Source organism: Schistocerca serialis, chromosome 4 (assembly GCF_023864345.2).
Source record: "Schistocerca serialis cubense isolate TAMUIC-IGC-003099 chromosome 4, iqSchSeri2.2, whole genome shotgun sequence".
Classification (NCBI taxonomy): Eukaryota; Metazoa; Arthropoda; class Insecta; order Orthoptera; family Acrididae; genus Schistocerca; species Schistocerca serialis.
In genome coordinates, this window is record NC_064641.1 from 64,595,408 (window position 1) to 64,608,562 (window position 13,155).

Here is a 13,155-nt window from a genome sequence, read left to right on the forward strand (position 1 = left end):
TGGATCACGATTTGATGGAGGAGTGTACTGAGTTACGCTAGGTTCAGTATTGGTCTTCAGTTGAGTCTGATTGGTAGGGTTGGTGGCAAAAAAGTGTTTCCACTGTAGAGACCAGGAGAAGGAGAGAAGATCTTTAACAAGTCCTGCATGATTGAATATGGGAGTGGGGCAGAAGGTGAGGCCTTTGGAAAGGACTGATATTTCTGTGGGGATAAGGCTTCTGGAGGAAAGATTCATGACTGTGTTTCGGGTCTGTTTAGATTCTGTGTTGTGGCGGGAGGAGTTTTGGAGGGTGGGGTAAGTGATGCAGTTCTATGAGACAGGGTTTGTTAGCTATGAGGGGATGTGGGGGAGGTTTGGAGGCTGTTGTAGAGGCGGTGGACAGTAACACTCCAAGGTGGGAGTAGGAAGTGAGCAGGATGGAGAGCTTTTTGAAGTGGCGTTGTGCATGTTACTCAAGTTCCTGCAGGGCAAGAGTTTCAATGTGTGTTATGGGTTCCAGGAATTTTGGATTGCAGAACAGGAGAATTTTGCGGATGGAGAGAAGGTCCTGCAAGAAGGTTTGGGCTTGGTTGATATGGTTTTGCAGGACTATGTTGGTGAGGGCTAAGGATTGGCAGAATTTGAACAGGTGGAGGTTATTGTGGAAGGCGGGGTGGCAGCCAGAGATGGGTAATTTGACGGTAAGGCCATGACGGGGATTCCATGAGACAAGCAACAATGCAGGAACAGTATGTGGGACTGGGATCTGGCTAGGAATAAGCAGACTTTTCTGTATACTCATCCATCCTTACACAACTCCTGCTCCCAATCCCTTACCTCATGGCTCATATCCCTGTAATAGACCCAGATTCAAGAACTGTCCCATACATCCTCCCACCACCACCTACTCCAATTCGGTCACTAACATCACCTATCCCATCAAGGCAGGGCTACCTGTGATACCAGTCATGTTGTCTATAAGCTAAGCTGCAACCATTGCGCTGCATTTATGTAGGCATGACAACCAACAAGCTGTGTGACCACATGAATGGCCACTGACAAACTGTGGCCAAGAAACAAGTGGACCACCCTGTTGCTGAACACACTGCCAGACATGATATCCTTCATTTCAATGAACACTTCCCACCAACACCAGCTTTTCTGAATTGCACACATGGGACCTTTCCCTGCAATACATCCTACGTTCCTGTAACCCTCCTGGCCTCAACCTTCGTTAGTCACTGTCCTCAACCATCCAGCCCCTTCCCTGTTTCCATTCCAGCATTACACAGCCATCATTCCACCACCACACTCAGTCTTTTTATTTATCTCTTTTTCCGCTACTTCCCCCCCCCCCCCCCCCTCCCCACCTCTCCCCTGCCCTCAGTCTAATCTGCAGCACTTCGCTGTCCACCACCCCCACCATACTATCCCTCCCCCTCCCCACTCCAGCCTACACTTCTTACCCCCACCCAGACGCCACTCCCATCATGCACTGGTGCTGCTGCTTGCAGTGTGGTTTCAGTTGCCTGAAACTGCAGTCATGCGTGCGAGTTGTGTTTGTGCGCAAGAGCACGCGCGCGCGATTGTGTGTGTGTGTGTGTGTGTGTGTGTGTGTGTGTGTGTGTGCGTGTGTGTGTAGTGTTGACAAAGGCCATTGGCCGAAAGCTTTAAGTGTGAAAATCTTTTTATTGTGCCTATCTGCTACTCAGCATTCTCCTATATGGTGAATAGCAACTTCCCTTCTCATAATATTGTATACTTTCCAAAGGGTATTCCTGCACCCTGGAGTGTGTTCACGCGTATTCCAGTAGGCAGGCTTTAGTAAATTCCTCATATGATGTGGCATTAGATGGATGCTCTACATTATTTCTTTCCACCCATTCAATAATAGAATCATTTCTCCATTTTGTAGATGGATTTCACAATACTGGAGTTATCATCATGTAATTTGGAGCCTGATTGAAAACAATCACAGATCTGTTTGATAATGTTTCAAGAACACTCGTAAACCCCTCTTTGTGGTGTCTGGATCCATTTCGGAATGGTAATCTGTACCCCGTTTCTGCCCAATAAAACATATCCAGCTTTTTGCATGGACCCATCTTCGTCCCCAATGTGGCATCTTATAATCCTTTTTGCCAGAACTGGATGGTGTTTGAATTCCTCCTTTCCAGCCATTCCGCTCCTGAATACTTCCTCTGTGATAATTTTCTGACACATAAGGCATCTTTTTTTTCCTGCCAACCAAACTTTCTGCAATGACTTGCATTACACCAACTCTCATCAGTGTAGTAAATAGTCCATTCAGTGTTGCAAAAGTGTCGTATTTCCCGCAATAACTCATTGTTTTTTTTTTCTGCTACTTGGTTACTTTCCAACAGCACAGGTTTTTTGTTCAACTTTTTATATCTAAAGCCCAATTTCCAAATAGGATGCCAAAGGGTTGTTTCACTCATATCAGGAAAATCTTCTACTCCAGTCTTTAACTTTTCCAATGTGGCTGCCACTGATGGAAGCTGCTTTGCAACATTGTAGTTGTGGATTTTTCATCTTATGACTCCCTTCGCAAACTCATCCATACAAATTTCTGTCACCTGCCAGAACTCGTTTTTGGTCATACAAAACATGAAGTTTCTCTATATTCATTGTACTTTCACTAATGCCGAGACATTCAGAAGTTTTCTTTACTGTCTGTGATATGGAACTGTTTGCACCCTGTTCTTTTTCGGTCTCGAAGTAAGCACTTACCCTGATCACCATAGACTTTTCACGACTCTGTAAATGATGTGTGGTTTCACACAAGTACAAGGCAACTAATTACTTTACAAGCACTGTCTCACATGATTACACAACAACGAATGGGGTTACGATTGTTTTCTGTCTGTCAGGAAGCAGCTATGTAAGAACTGCAACAATGAACAATGAAATGGAAATGCTGTTCAGAGGTCCTGCAGAACTTTTCGTCTTGTTAGCATTCATCACTGTTAGGTATATTGCAGCAATCTATGGCCACAATTATTAGGACAAAACTAGTAATTGGAAAGTAATGACAATTTGTCTGGAAGTTGAATATGGCTGTATCTTTAAAATGTACAAAGGAAATTTTTCTCCTAGTTATGGTCTGACTTCGATGATTCTCCAAATTCAACACTCACCAAAAAATGGTCGAAAAAGCTTGCTTTCCATAAATATTACTGCATATGCAGCCTCCTTTTCAACTAAAATGTAATATCCATGCAACAAATAGAAGGGAGACATTTCCACAATTTTTGTAAGGTACAACACATCGATGTTCGTCATGCGATGTTATGATGAGCTCAAAGTCGTGGGTCGATCATTATGAAATGGCTAGTAGTCCTGTCCCCTTCTCTGCTTCTTTTATTTCCCCCTCCCCCACCCCCCTGCAGCACAACCTCACAATGGTGCACCTAGCAGCCCTATCCTGTCCTCGCCATCTCTCAGCTTGCTCTCACAGGCAGCTCTAGCAACTTCCCCCACTCCAACACTGCTATCCCTTCCTCTCCTTCCTCCATGACTCTTCCATACTCCTAATACCTACCCCAGCTAGATTGCTGCTCACCTCAGACACAATTGCAGTTGGGCCTTGCACCTGCAGACAGCAGTGGGCATGTGTGTGTGAATTGTGCATGTGTGAATGTGCATCTTCTTTCTACTTCTGATGAAGAGCTTAGACTGAATTTCTAGCATTCTGTTTCATTGTGCTTGTCTGTGATCCAACACTTCATCTATACGGTGAGTAGCTAGTGCTATATCCTTTCCATACTTTTTTTAAATAGCATAATTAATGCCTGATTTAACCAGTGGAATATGTAGGATGGAATAATGAGAATATTATTAAAAGCATAGATTTCTAGTCACCATGTAGTGGAGATGTTGAGTTGCAGACAGGCACAACAAAAAAACTGCTAAACAAGTAAACTTTGGGCCAGAATGCATTCTTCTGTATTAGACAACATATGCACACACCACACATTCATGCAAATGCAACTCACATACTCACATGACCACTGTCTCAGGCTGCCATACTTGCTTCAGCAGCAGGAGACAATAGTCGTGTGTGTGTGTGTGTGAGAGAGAGAGAGAGAGAGAGAGAGAGAGAGAGAGAGAGAGAGAGAGAGAGACAGAGAGAGAGAGAGCTATGTTTGCATGAATGTGTGTGTACGTGTTGTCTAATTCAGAAGAAAGCCTTTTGGCTGAAAGCTTATGTTTTTAGCAGTCTTTTTGTTGTGTTTGTCTGCTACTAAATGTCTCCACTATATGGTGAAAAGCAAACTGTCCTATCCATAATATTATAATTAATACAAGATTTGTTTTTAATCAGATTTCAGGTGCAACATCATTCTCAGTTGGTTGATGTTTCATTATAATGTAGAGAAATTACTAACAACCATAAGTCATATTTGCTGTAGCTAGATATAAGGTCGGTCTGAGAGATTCTTTTACAACTATTTTACCATACTGAAGTTCTAATCCACTTACATGCTCATCTTTACATGACTTTTACTATTCATAGAGACAGTTCTTGGATTTTTGATTTCCAGTGTGTGGTATTCATTAAATTATTCTGGTCAATAGTTTTAACTTTCTATGCCTTTATTGACTGTCAGTAGAGTTCAGTAAATATCCATCCATGAAATATGTATGCATTTTACAAGACGAGTTGATTTTTTCCTTTGTTCATGGTAATGTACATGTCGTGGGAGATGGTCAATAGATTTGGCAGCACTGAAAGCAGGGAGATTCCAGTGCAACAAAGTATAATTTTGTATCTGTCATCTCTGGTTGTTTACACTTAGTTATTATTATTATTATTATTCAGTATTATTGGTATATAAGCAAAGTTATGCGTGCTAGTAATTACCGATGCCATTAGTATTCTGAAAGGGTCTTTTAATATGCATTAAAGGCTGTAGGTAAATAGTGGCTTCAGTGGTGACCACCATATTATGAACATAGCATCGGTTTTATGGACATAAAGTGCATACATGTAATCAAGTCATGAAGACAAGAATTTACAGTCAGTCACAAGACAGCAGGAAGGAGGAAAACAGTAAGACACAACCCACACCAATCGAAATTCCACCCACACTGATCTGCATTTTCAGCAGATCATACACACATTTGACATTGCAAGTGGCCCCCTGTTTACCTGCATTTTCGCCACAGAATTCAAAAACTTGGTTTGAACAAGTTGAAGCACTATATATATATATATATATATATATATATATATATATATATATATATATATACGTGGAATGTTTCCTTCCATTATATATATATATAAACAAAGATGAGGTGACTTACCGAACAAAAGCGCTGGCAGGTCGATAGACACACAAACAAACACAAACATACGCACAAAATTCAAGCTTTCGCAACAAACTGTTGCCTCATCAGGAAAGAGGGAAGGAGAGGGAAAGACGAAAGGATGTGGGTTTTAAGGGAGAGGGTAAGGAGTCATTCCAATCCCGGGAGCGGAAAGACTTACCTTAGGGGGAAAAAAGGACGGGTATACACTCGCACTCACGCACATATCCATCCACACATACAGACACAAGCAGACATATTTAAAAGACAAAGAGTTTGGGCAGAGATGTCAGTCGAGGCAGAAGTGTAGAGGCAAAGAAGTTGTTGAAAGACAGGTGAGGTATGAGTGGCGGCAACTTGAAATTAGCGGAGATTGAGGCCTGGTGGATAACGGGAAGAGAGGATATATTGAAGAGAAAGTTCCCATCTCCGGAGTTCGGATAGGTTGGTGTTAGTGGGAAGTATCCAGATAACCCGGACGGTGTAACACTGTGCCAAGATGTGCTGGCCGTGCACCAAGGCATGTTTAGCCACAGGGTGATCCTCATTACCAACAAACACTGTCTGCCTGTGTCCATTCATGCAAATGGACAGTTTGTTGCTGGTCATTCCCACATAGAATGCGTCACAGTGTAGGCAGGTCAGTTGGTAGATCACGTGGGTGCTTTCACACGTGGCTCTGCCTTTGATCGTGTACACCTTCCGGGTTACAGGACTGGAGTAGGTGGTGGTGGGAGGGTGCATGGGACAGGTTTTACACCGGGGTCGGTTACAAGGGTAGGAGCCAGAGGGTAGGGAAGGTGGTTTGGGGATTTCATAGGGATGAACTAAGAGGTTACGAAGGTTAGGTGGACGGCGGAAAGACACTCTTGGTGGAGTGGGGAGGATTTCATGAAGGATGGATCTCATTTCTGGGCAGGATTTGAGGAAGTCGTATCCCTGCTGGAGAGCCACATTCAGAATCTGATCCAGTCCCGGAAAGTATCCTGTCACAAGTGGGGCACTTTTGTGGTTCTTCTGTGGGAGGTTCTGGGTTTGAGAGGATGAGGAAGTGGCTCTGGTTATTTGCTTCTGTACCAGGTCGGGAGGGTAGTTGTGGGATGCGAAAGCTGTTGTCAGGCTGTTGGTGTAATGCTTCAGGGATTCCGGACTGGAGCAGATGACAAGATGACAAGATGCCACAATATAACAAGGAGCTTACTTCAGCTCTCCTAGAAGGAACAGCAGCCCTCATCCAGAACACCACCACTTTTGCTAGTACTACAATAGATTTGGTCAATAGGCACCATAGTGCTTATTCTCATGTGACTACCCAAACTCCAAGAGCAGGTGAAGATAGATTTGATCTGCTGCAGACCTTGTATACAGCATTGATACAACAAACTGTTGCCATTTAGGTACATGTTTGGGAAAACCAGAGTGTCATTATCTCAAATGTGGCTGCAGACAGACAAGATATTACAATATATTCTCTCAGAAATTTTCAAGTTGCAAATTCTTGATAGACATGGGCTTGGATGCTTTGATGTACCCACTCAAGATGTTAAGAGTTCAAAGACAACCAGCACCATTACAGTTCTGTGCTGCAAACAGCTCGCTAATTAAGATATTCAATGAGAAAACTCTACAACTAGACTTTGGACTCAGCAAGAAGCAGCAGATGAATCAGAGCTAATAATATGAGCAGATTTCCTAGCACATTTCAAGTTATTACCTGACATCAAGAATGATTGTTTGGTCATCCGCACTTCAGGTTTCATTATTAAAGGCACCCCAGGATCTCACATAACGAGAGGTACAAGAATCATCACTAAAAACGTTTTTATAAACTGTTTCAACAGTTCCCAACACTCACTAATGCCACACAGTGTAAAGAAATTTTTGAAACACATCATGAGTCATTTGATAAAGAATACTCCAGGTGCTCACCAGTATCTGCACGCCTGCCTAAACAACCACCATATTGCCTGGTAGTAGCTGAGCAGGAATTTGGCAAGCTACTACGAGATGGCTTAATTCAACCCTCTGACAGTCCTTGTCCCCAAAAAAGATAAAACATGGACACTCTATAGTGATGTAGGGCATTAAATCCAAGAGAGTGTGAAATAAGTACCCAGTGCTGAATTTTTGAGAGTAATGGATTATGCTAAAGCTCATATGCAGATTCCAGTAGCAGCAGAGGACATACACTAGACTCTGAACATGTCAGCATGCCTTTTGGGCTTACAAATGCAGCCTAATCGTGACGAAGTTTTTCTTGGGCTACATTTCTGTTTTGCTTACATTGACAATATATTAATTTTTTTCCCTGAACAGCAAGCAGACATGCACAGGAGTTACGACAGGCTTTCAAGTGCCTCAGTGACTATGGTGTAACCACCAATAAGAGGAAAGGTGTGCTAGGACAAAAACAAGTAGCTTCTTTGGAATATTAGGTTACAGCTTCAGGAATTTCACTGTTACCAGGAAATTTGCAGATTATGCCGTGGGTGACACTTCCACCAGTGTATCAATAATTAGTACGATTATTGGGAGTAGTAAATATTTACCATTGAAAACTACCATGGACAACAGAACTACAAGAAATTCTCACAAACAGCGCTCACTGGCACCAGTGCCAAAGAGAAGCACATTTGGTCATCAGAAATGCAGCAGGCTTTCAAGGCAGTGAAAAAAAGTGTAGTCAATGCCAACACTTTTAGCACACCCTGTTCCCTTGATACTTTTAGCAGTTGTGGTAGATGCCTCAAACAGCAGTAGATGCAGTTTTTCAACAGTACAGTAACTTTTCTTGGCAACCCCTGACTGCACACCAGAAAAAATGGAGTGCATATGACAAAGAGGTATTGGCAGTTTTTGGAAGTAATCAGGCTTTTCTGGGTATAATGGAACTAAGGATTTGACTATAGCCCCTGATCATGAAACCCTAAGAACCATTTTGGAGCTGTACAGTGAAAGCAGTTCTCTGAAATAACACTAGCAAACAGACTTTATGGCACAATTAGTATTCATGATCTGGCACATCTAGGTGTAAAAAACGTGGCTCATGTTGTGGTATTGTGTTTTGTGTGCTCAGGTATAAACAAAGACTGTAAAAGATGGGCCCAAGAATGTTTGCCCTGCCAAAGGAGTAACATGGGACATCACATCCAGCCACCTTTAGAGAAATTCCACTACCTGTTCACAGTTTACACTTTGGGCAGAACTCATTCCTATCACTGATATTTCAGCCAAGACAATAGGAAATACATTTTTGAGCACACGGATAACATGTTTTGGTTACCCGTTATGTGTAACAACTGAAAGAGAGAGACAATTTGAGTCAGTTCTGTTGCAGCAGATAGCCTATTTGTGCAGAATGAATCACCATAAAACTACCAGCTAGGCACTGTTACCCACAAATCAGTGCATTGCTGGAAAAATGGCAGAGAACCCTTAAGGCAACTATAATATGCCACAAGGACAAATGGAGGACACAAGCTCTATCACTGGTTTTAGTGGGCTTAGCTACTGCTTACGAGTCTGACATTGACATATCAGTTGCTGAAATGCTATATATAAGGAATATGTGCGTTCCACCCAATTTCATTGCAGACATGACACCTACAACAATAGGGACTGAAACATTGTCATTGTTTATTGCTTGGTTACTGCAATAGATGTCTCAACTAGGCATACTTCCAAGAACCCGACATGGAACTCAACCAAATTCTGTCCACAAGGACTTAAAATAAGTATACCCTATACTCTGATTGGACATTATCACTACTATTTTAGCCGCTGTATTCAGACCCTTATGAGATATTAGGCAAAATAAGCTACAGTGGAAAACCCATACTGTTTTCAGTAGGGAGAATAGAGCTAGTATCTACACCTTCTAATGATTCCCAAGCTCCCAACAAGTGATAACGCAAGTACCAACTACTATGAAAGAATCGGTGCAAGCTTGCTTCCACCAGAACATCAACAAACAACCACATGAGAGCAAAAACTGCAAATGCAGACGCATGCAGAACATCATTTGCACTTTAAATATCCATATGTCCCAGGCATTCCACACTTTGTGTCCCCATATTTTACATGAATGAGAAACAATACCTTGCTGTCTGCGGTTATTTAGAGTTCAGTATCTTTTGCATCCTTAGAGATATTTTGGTTTTATTTAAGTGCCTGTAAATGCGCTTCTGATAAGCATGTCTGTTATGTCCCCTCCATTTTGTTTAGTGGTATGGATGTTCAGAGTAAATAGTTCCAATGCAGTGAAGTACAATTGTGTTTCTGACATTTCTGATTGTTTGCTCTGAGTTTCAATATAATATTGTGCATGGCTTTTTAGTGTGCATTAACTGCATTAGGTTAATAGTAGCTTCATACTCATTCTGGTATCTCAGACCTCAGGCACTTAATTCGTGGTTTATAAACAGTGTCTTTTGGACTAATATGTATGTTGTTTTTGACTGGTTACTTCTGTTAGTTCTTAGTGCTTTCCATAACATCTTTCAGAGATTTCCTAAGTTTTCTAGTACATTTGATACTGACATATTTTTGATCCTCACAGTGAGCACCTGTTTGTGTTTAGTTGTCAAAGTCCTTTTGTAGTATGTCATAAAACTCTCTCTTCATAAAAATCTCTTATTACAACTGTCCTTCATGAACATCATTGCAGAAGTTACCAAGTACATTTTTTTCCAGTTTGAGATTAGCTGGTAGGTTGTGTCCCCATGTTTTACATGAGATATTTTTGGTTTTACTTCATTGCATGTAAATTTGTTTCTTATAAGCATATCTGTTGTGTGTCGCACCCCCTCCCCATTTTGTTTAGTAGGATGGATGTTCATAGTAAATAGTTTCAGGTGGAAGATGTAGTCATTTTTGAGTTTCATAATTCTGTTGTCTATGAAACAATTATGGTATGTATAAATAATGTTTCACAGTCTATCTCTATGTACCATATGTTTATTTCCTTCTTTGATGTCATACACATTTCGGAGTTAAAACTGTATTCTCCAGTGCTGCAAAACACCGTTCACCAACACTGCATTCTTCTTTCCAAGTGTGTCTATATCAGTTGTTTACCTTATGTTTAAAAATACAAGACAACTGTTACTTTTGCTAGAATAATGTACCAATAAAATTAAAGCAAAAGTATCTGGTAGTTATGATTCTGAATATTGAATATCTGCTCACTGGTGGTGACAGTGAATATTCATTGGGTAATCAGAAGTAATATTATAAATTAAAAAATTGTGAGGCAGTTGCTGGCTAGTACTTACCTTTATGAGACAAAACTTGTAGTATTGCTGATAGAAACACACAAAATTAAAAGGGACACAATACCTACCTTTTAAAACTAACAGTTTCTTCATTAGTGAGAGGAGAGGGAGGTTAATAGGGAAGGGCAGGTCACTCAAAGCCCCAGTAAAGAGGGACCCACCTATAGTGAGGATGTAGAAGGAATTATTAGTTCTGAAAGCTAGGTGTTGTGTCACATTTACACATGTCTATCAATGGCGCTACACATTTCATCTTGTGAAGATAAGCAATTGCTTGCTTTCTTGGTTGAATATTCCTTTCATATACCATAATTATTATAAATTTCTTTTTTAGGCATGGTTTCACTTGGTGCATCAAACTCATGAAAGTAACAATATAGATTGTTAATTACCATATAGTGGAGATGTTGAGTAACAGATAGGCACAACAAAAAGACTGTCAAACAAGTAAGCTTTCAGCCATAATGGCCTTCATCAGAATTAGACAACAAGTGCGCGTGCTCTCTGACACACACACACACACACACACACACACACACACACACACACACACACTGAAACACAACTCTCTCTCACACACACATGACTGTTCTGGCTGCCGACGCCAGGCTGACTGTGTGTGAAATGCTCTTTTTGGAATTTCCCACTCTCATTTATCAAAATAAAGATAAAATCGGCATTTGATTTCCAATTTCAATATATCTAACTGACTGAATGAAGCACTGGAAGAATACATTTTGACTACATTGCCATCCCATCCCAAATAGTTAAATTTGTTATGAAGGAAATTTAGAAATATTAGCTGACTAATTCTATGATAACAAGAAAGAAATTCCCCCTGTTGTAATAGTCATTCTGCAAACAAATTATATCAACCTTTTTTATTCCTCTTCCTAATGTTTTGTGGCCTTATGAATAGTTTTTAAAACTCATAAAATATCACTTGTTCCATGTATCTAGAGTATGGCAGTGTCTTTTATACATCAAAGCAGTAGGAAGAGCTTTTAACTTTATAATAATGGTGTATAAATGTTTCAAAGTATTTTTAACATTCATTGTTGAACTTTTTTTTCAGACTGATAACATGTGGAAATCGTTGATAACAAATGCTGTGGAGAGAAAATGCTTTAAAACAGTCTTACCCACAATGAGTGACACAGATATCTTAAGTTTAATTATGAGCACTCCTCACTGATGAACATACATCTCATCTGTGGTTTTAATCAACTTTCTTGCTGTATTTTTTATGTGTTGTTCCAAAGTAAGACATGGAGCTGCATTACTGTGCGGGAATATGACAAACTAATACTATTTTAAACTGTTGAGTTCCTAATCTCACAAAATAAGTGAAGCAACTGCTGCAGTGTTGAGTTCGTTTTAACCATTGTTTCAGAACAATAATTGGACCTTGAAGTTTGCCGTATGTTTTAATATAAGAGCTATAATTTGGAAATTTGCTGGAAGTATTTCATCATTATGATTAACAATTTGTTTTTAATGTTTAACAATGAACACTACATTATTTTTATATCATTGTACATCAAGTTTTATTACCATTGAGTGCCATAAAAATATACTTCTCATAACTTTTGTGTCATATTAAATTTGTAAAACAAATTTTGTATGATAACCAGCAAGTTTCTTTACCTGATGTAAATATGATATACCTGTAGCCCACTTAAGAAGTGCACATCATGAAAGACTGAAAGCTTGTTATTGTTATTATTATTATTATTATTATTAATACTGTTATTTAGAGCTGCCCTACCACTATATGTACGTATATTATTTTTTATAAAGCTGAAGCCTTTGAGACACTGAGATTGATGTTCCTTGTTGTTAATACCATGTAACACAGAAAATTTCCTGACTTTCTGTGCAGTTGTACTTTCAAGCTCAGATATTGTAGCTTGCAATGTGCTGAATGATGTGTGAAAACTTCATCATCATTACCTTTTCATTTCTCCATTTGAAAAGTGTTACGTTTTTTGTTCTACTTTTGTACTATTGCTTGAACAGTTTATGTATAAAATTACATGTTCAAGGTTCTGATTCTGGCCATATCATAGGCCATTGTTGTACATACTACAACATTGTATATAATCATTTTTTATTTTTTGGAAGAATACATATATTTATTGGTAATGTGTGCTTCACTTACTTCAGAACCATATAACTGCCAAATGAAATGGTAAAAAAGGATACCTTTATCGACCCCAGCATCATACGCTGCAAATAATGTAACATCACAGCCAACGAATATGTGTGTATACTCCATAATTTCACAAATAACTGCAACACCATAAAATTATTTATATTCTAATATCAAACAGCCTCACTAGAAATTCATCAACACAGTACAACTTTTCTCTGTGCCCCATCCTTTAATTCGTGACTTTATTAACACTTTTCTGATAAAATGCTTTCATCCTTGGATTACAGCAGTCTGTAAGTGGCCAGCTTTGTTGGATTATAACTGTCAAAGGGCATAGCTTGTGCATCATCGGGGCACAGGCTTCCTAAGCTGCTGATGCCATTACTATGTAATCCACCTTTGCTGTAGAAA

The 13,155-nt window shown here is 39.9% G+C and overlaps 1 protein-coding gene across 1 annotated transcript in view; it reads left to right on the forward strand.

Annotated features, from left to right (window-relative positions):
• The window catches only part of LOC126473983 (uncharacterized), a 243,021-nt gene extending 230,318 nt beyond the window's left edge, over positions 1-12,703 (forward strand). The window contains exon 21 of the mRNA XM_050101371.1: positions 11,665-12,703. Within this exon, the coding sequence (XP_049957328.1) occupies positions 11,665-11,784 (120 nt within the window). The 3' untranslated portion in view covers positions 11,785-12,703. The remainder of the gene's footprint in view (positions 1-11,664) is intronic.
• The last annotated feature ends 452 nt before the right edge of the window (positions 12,704-13,155 follow it).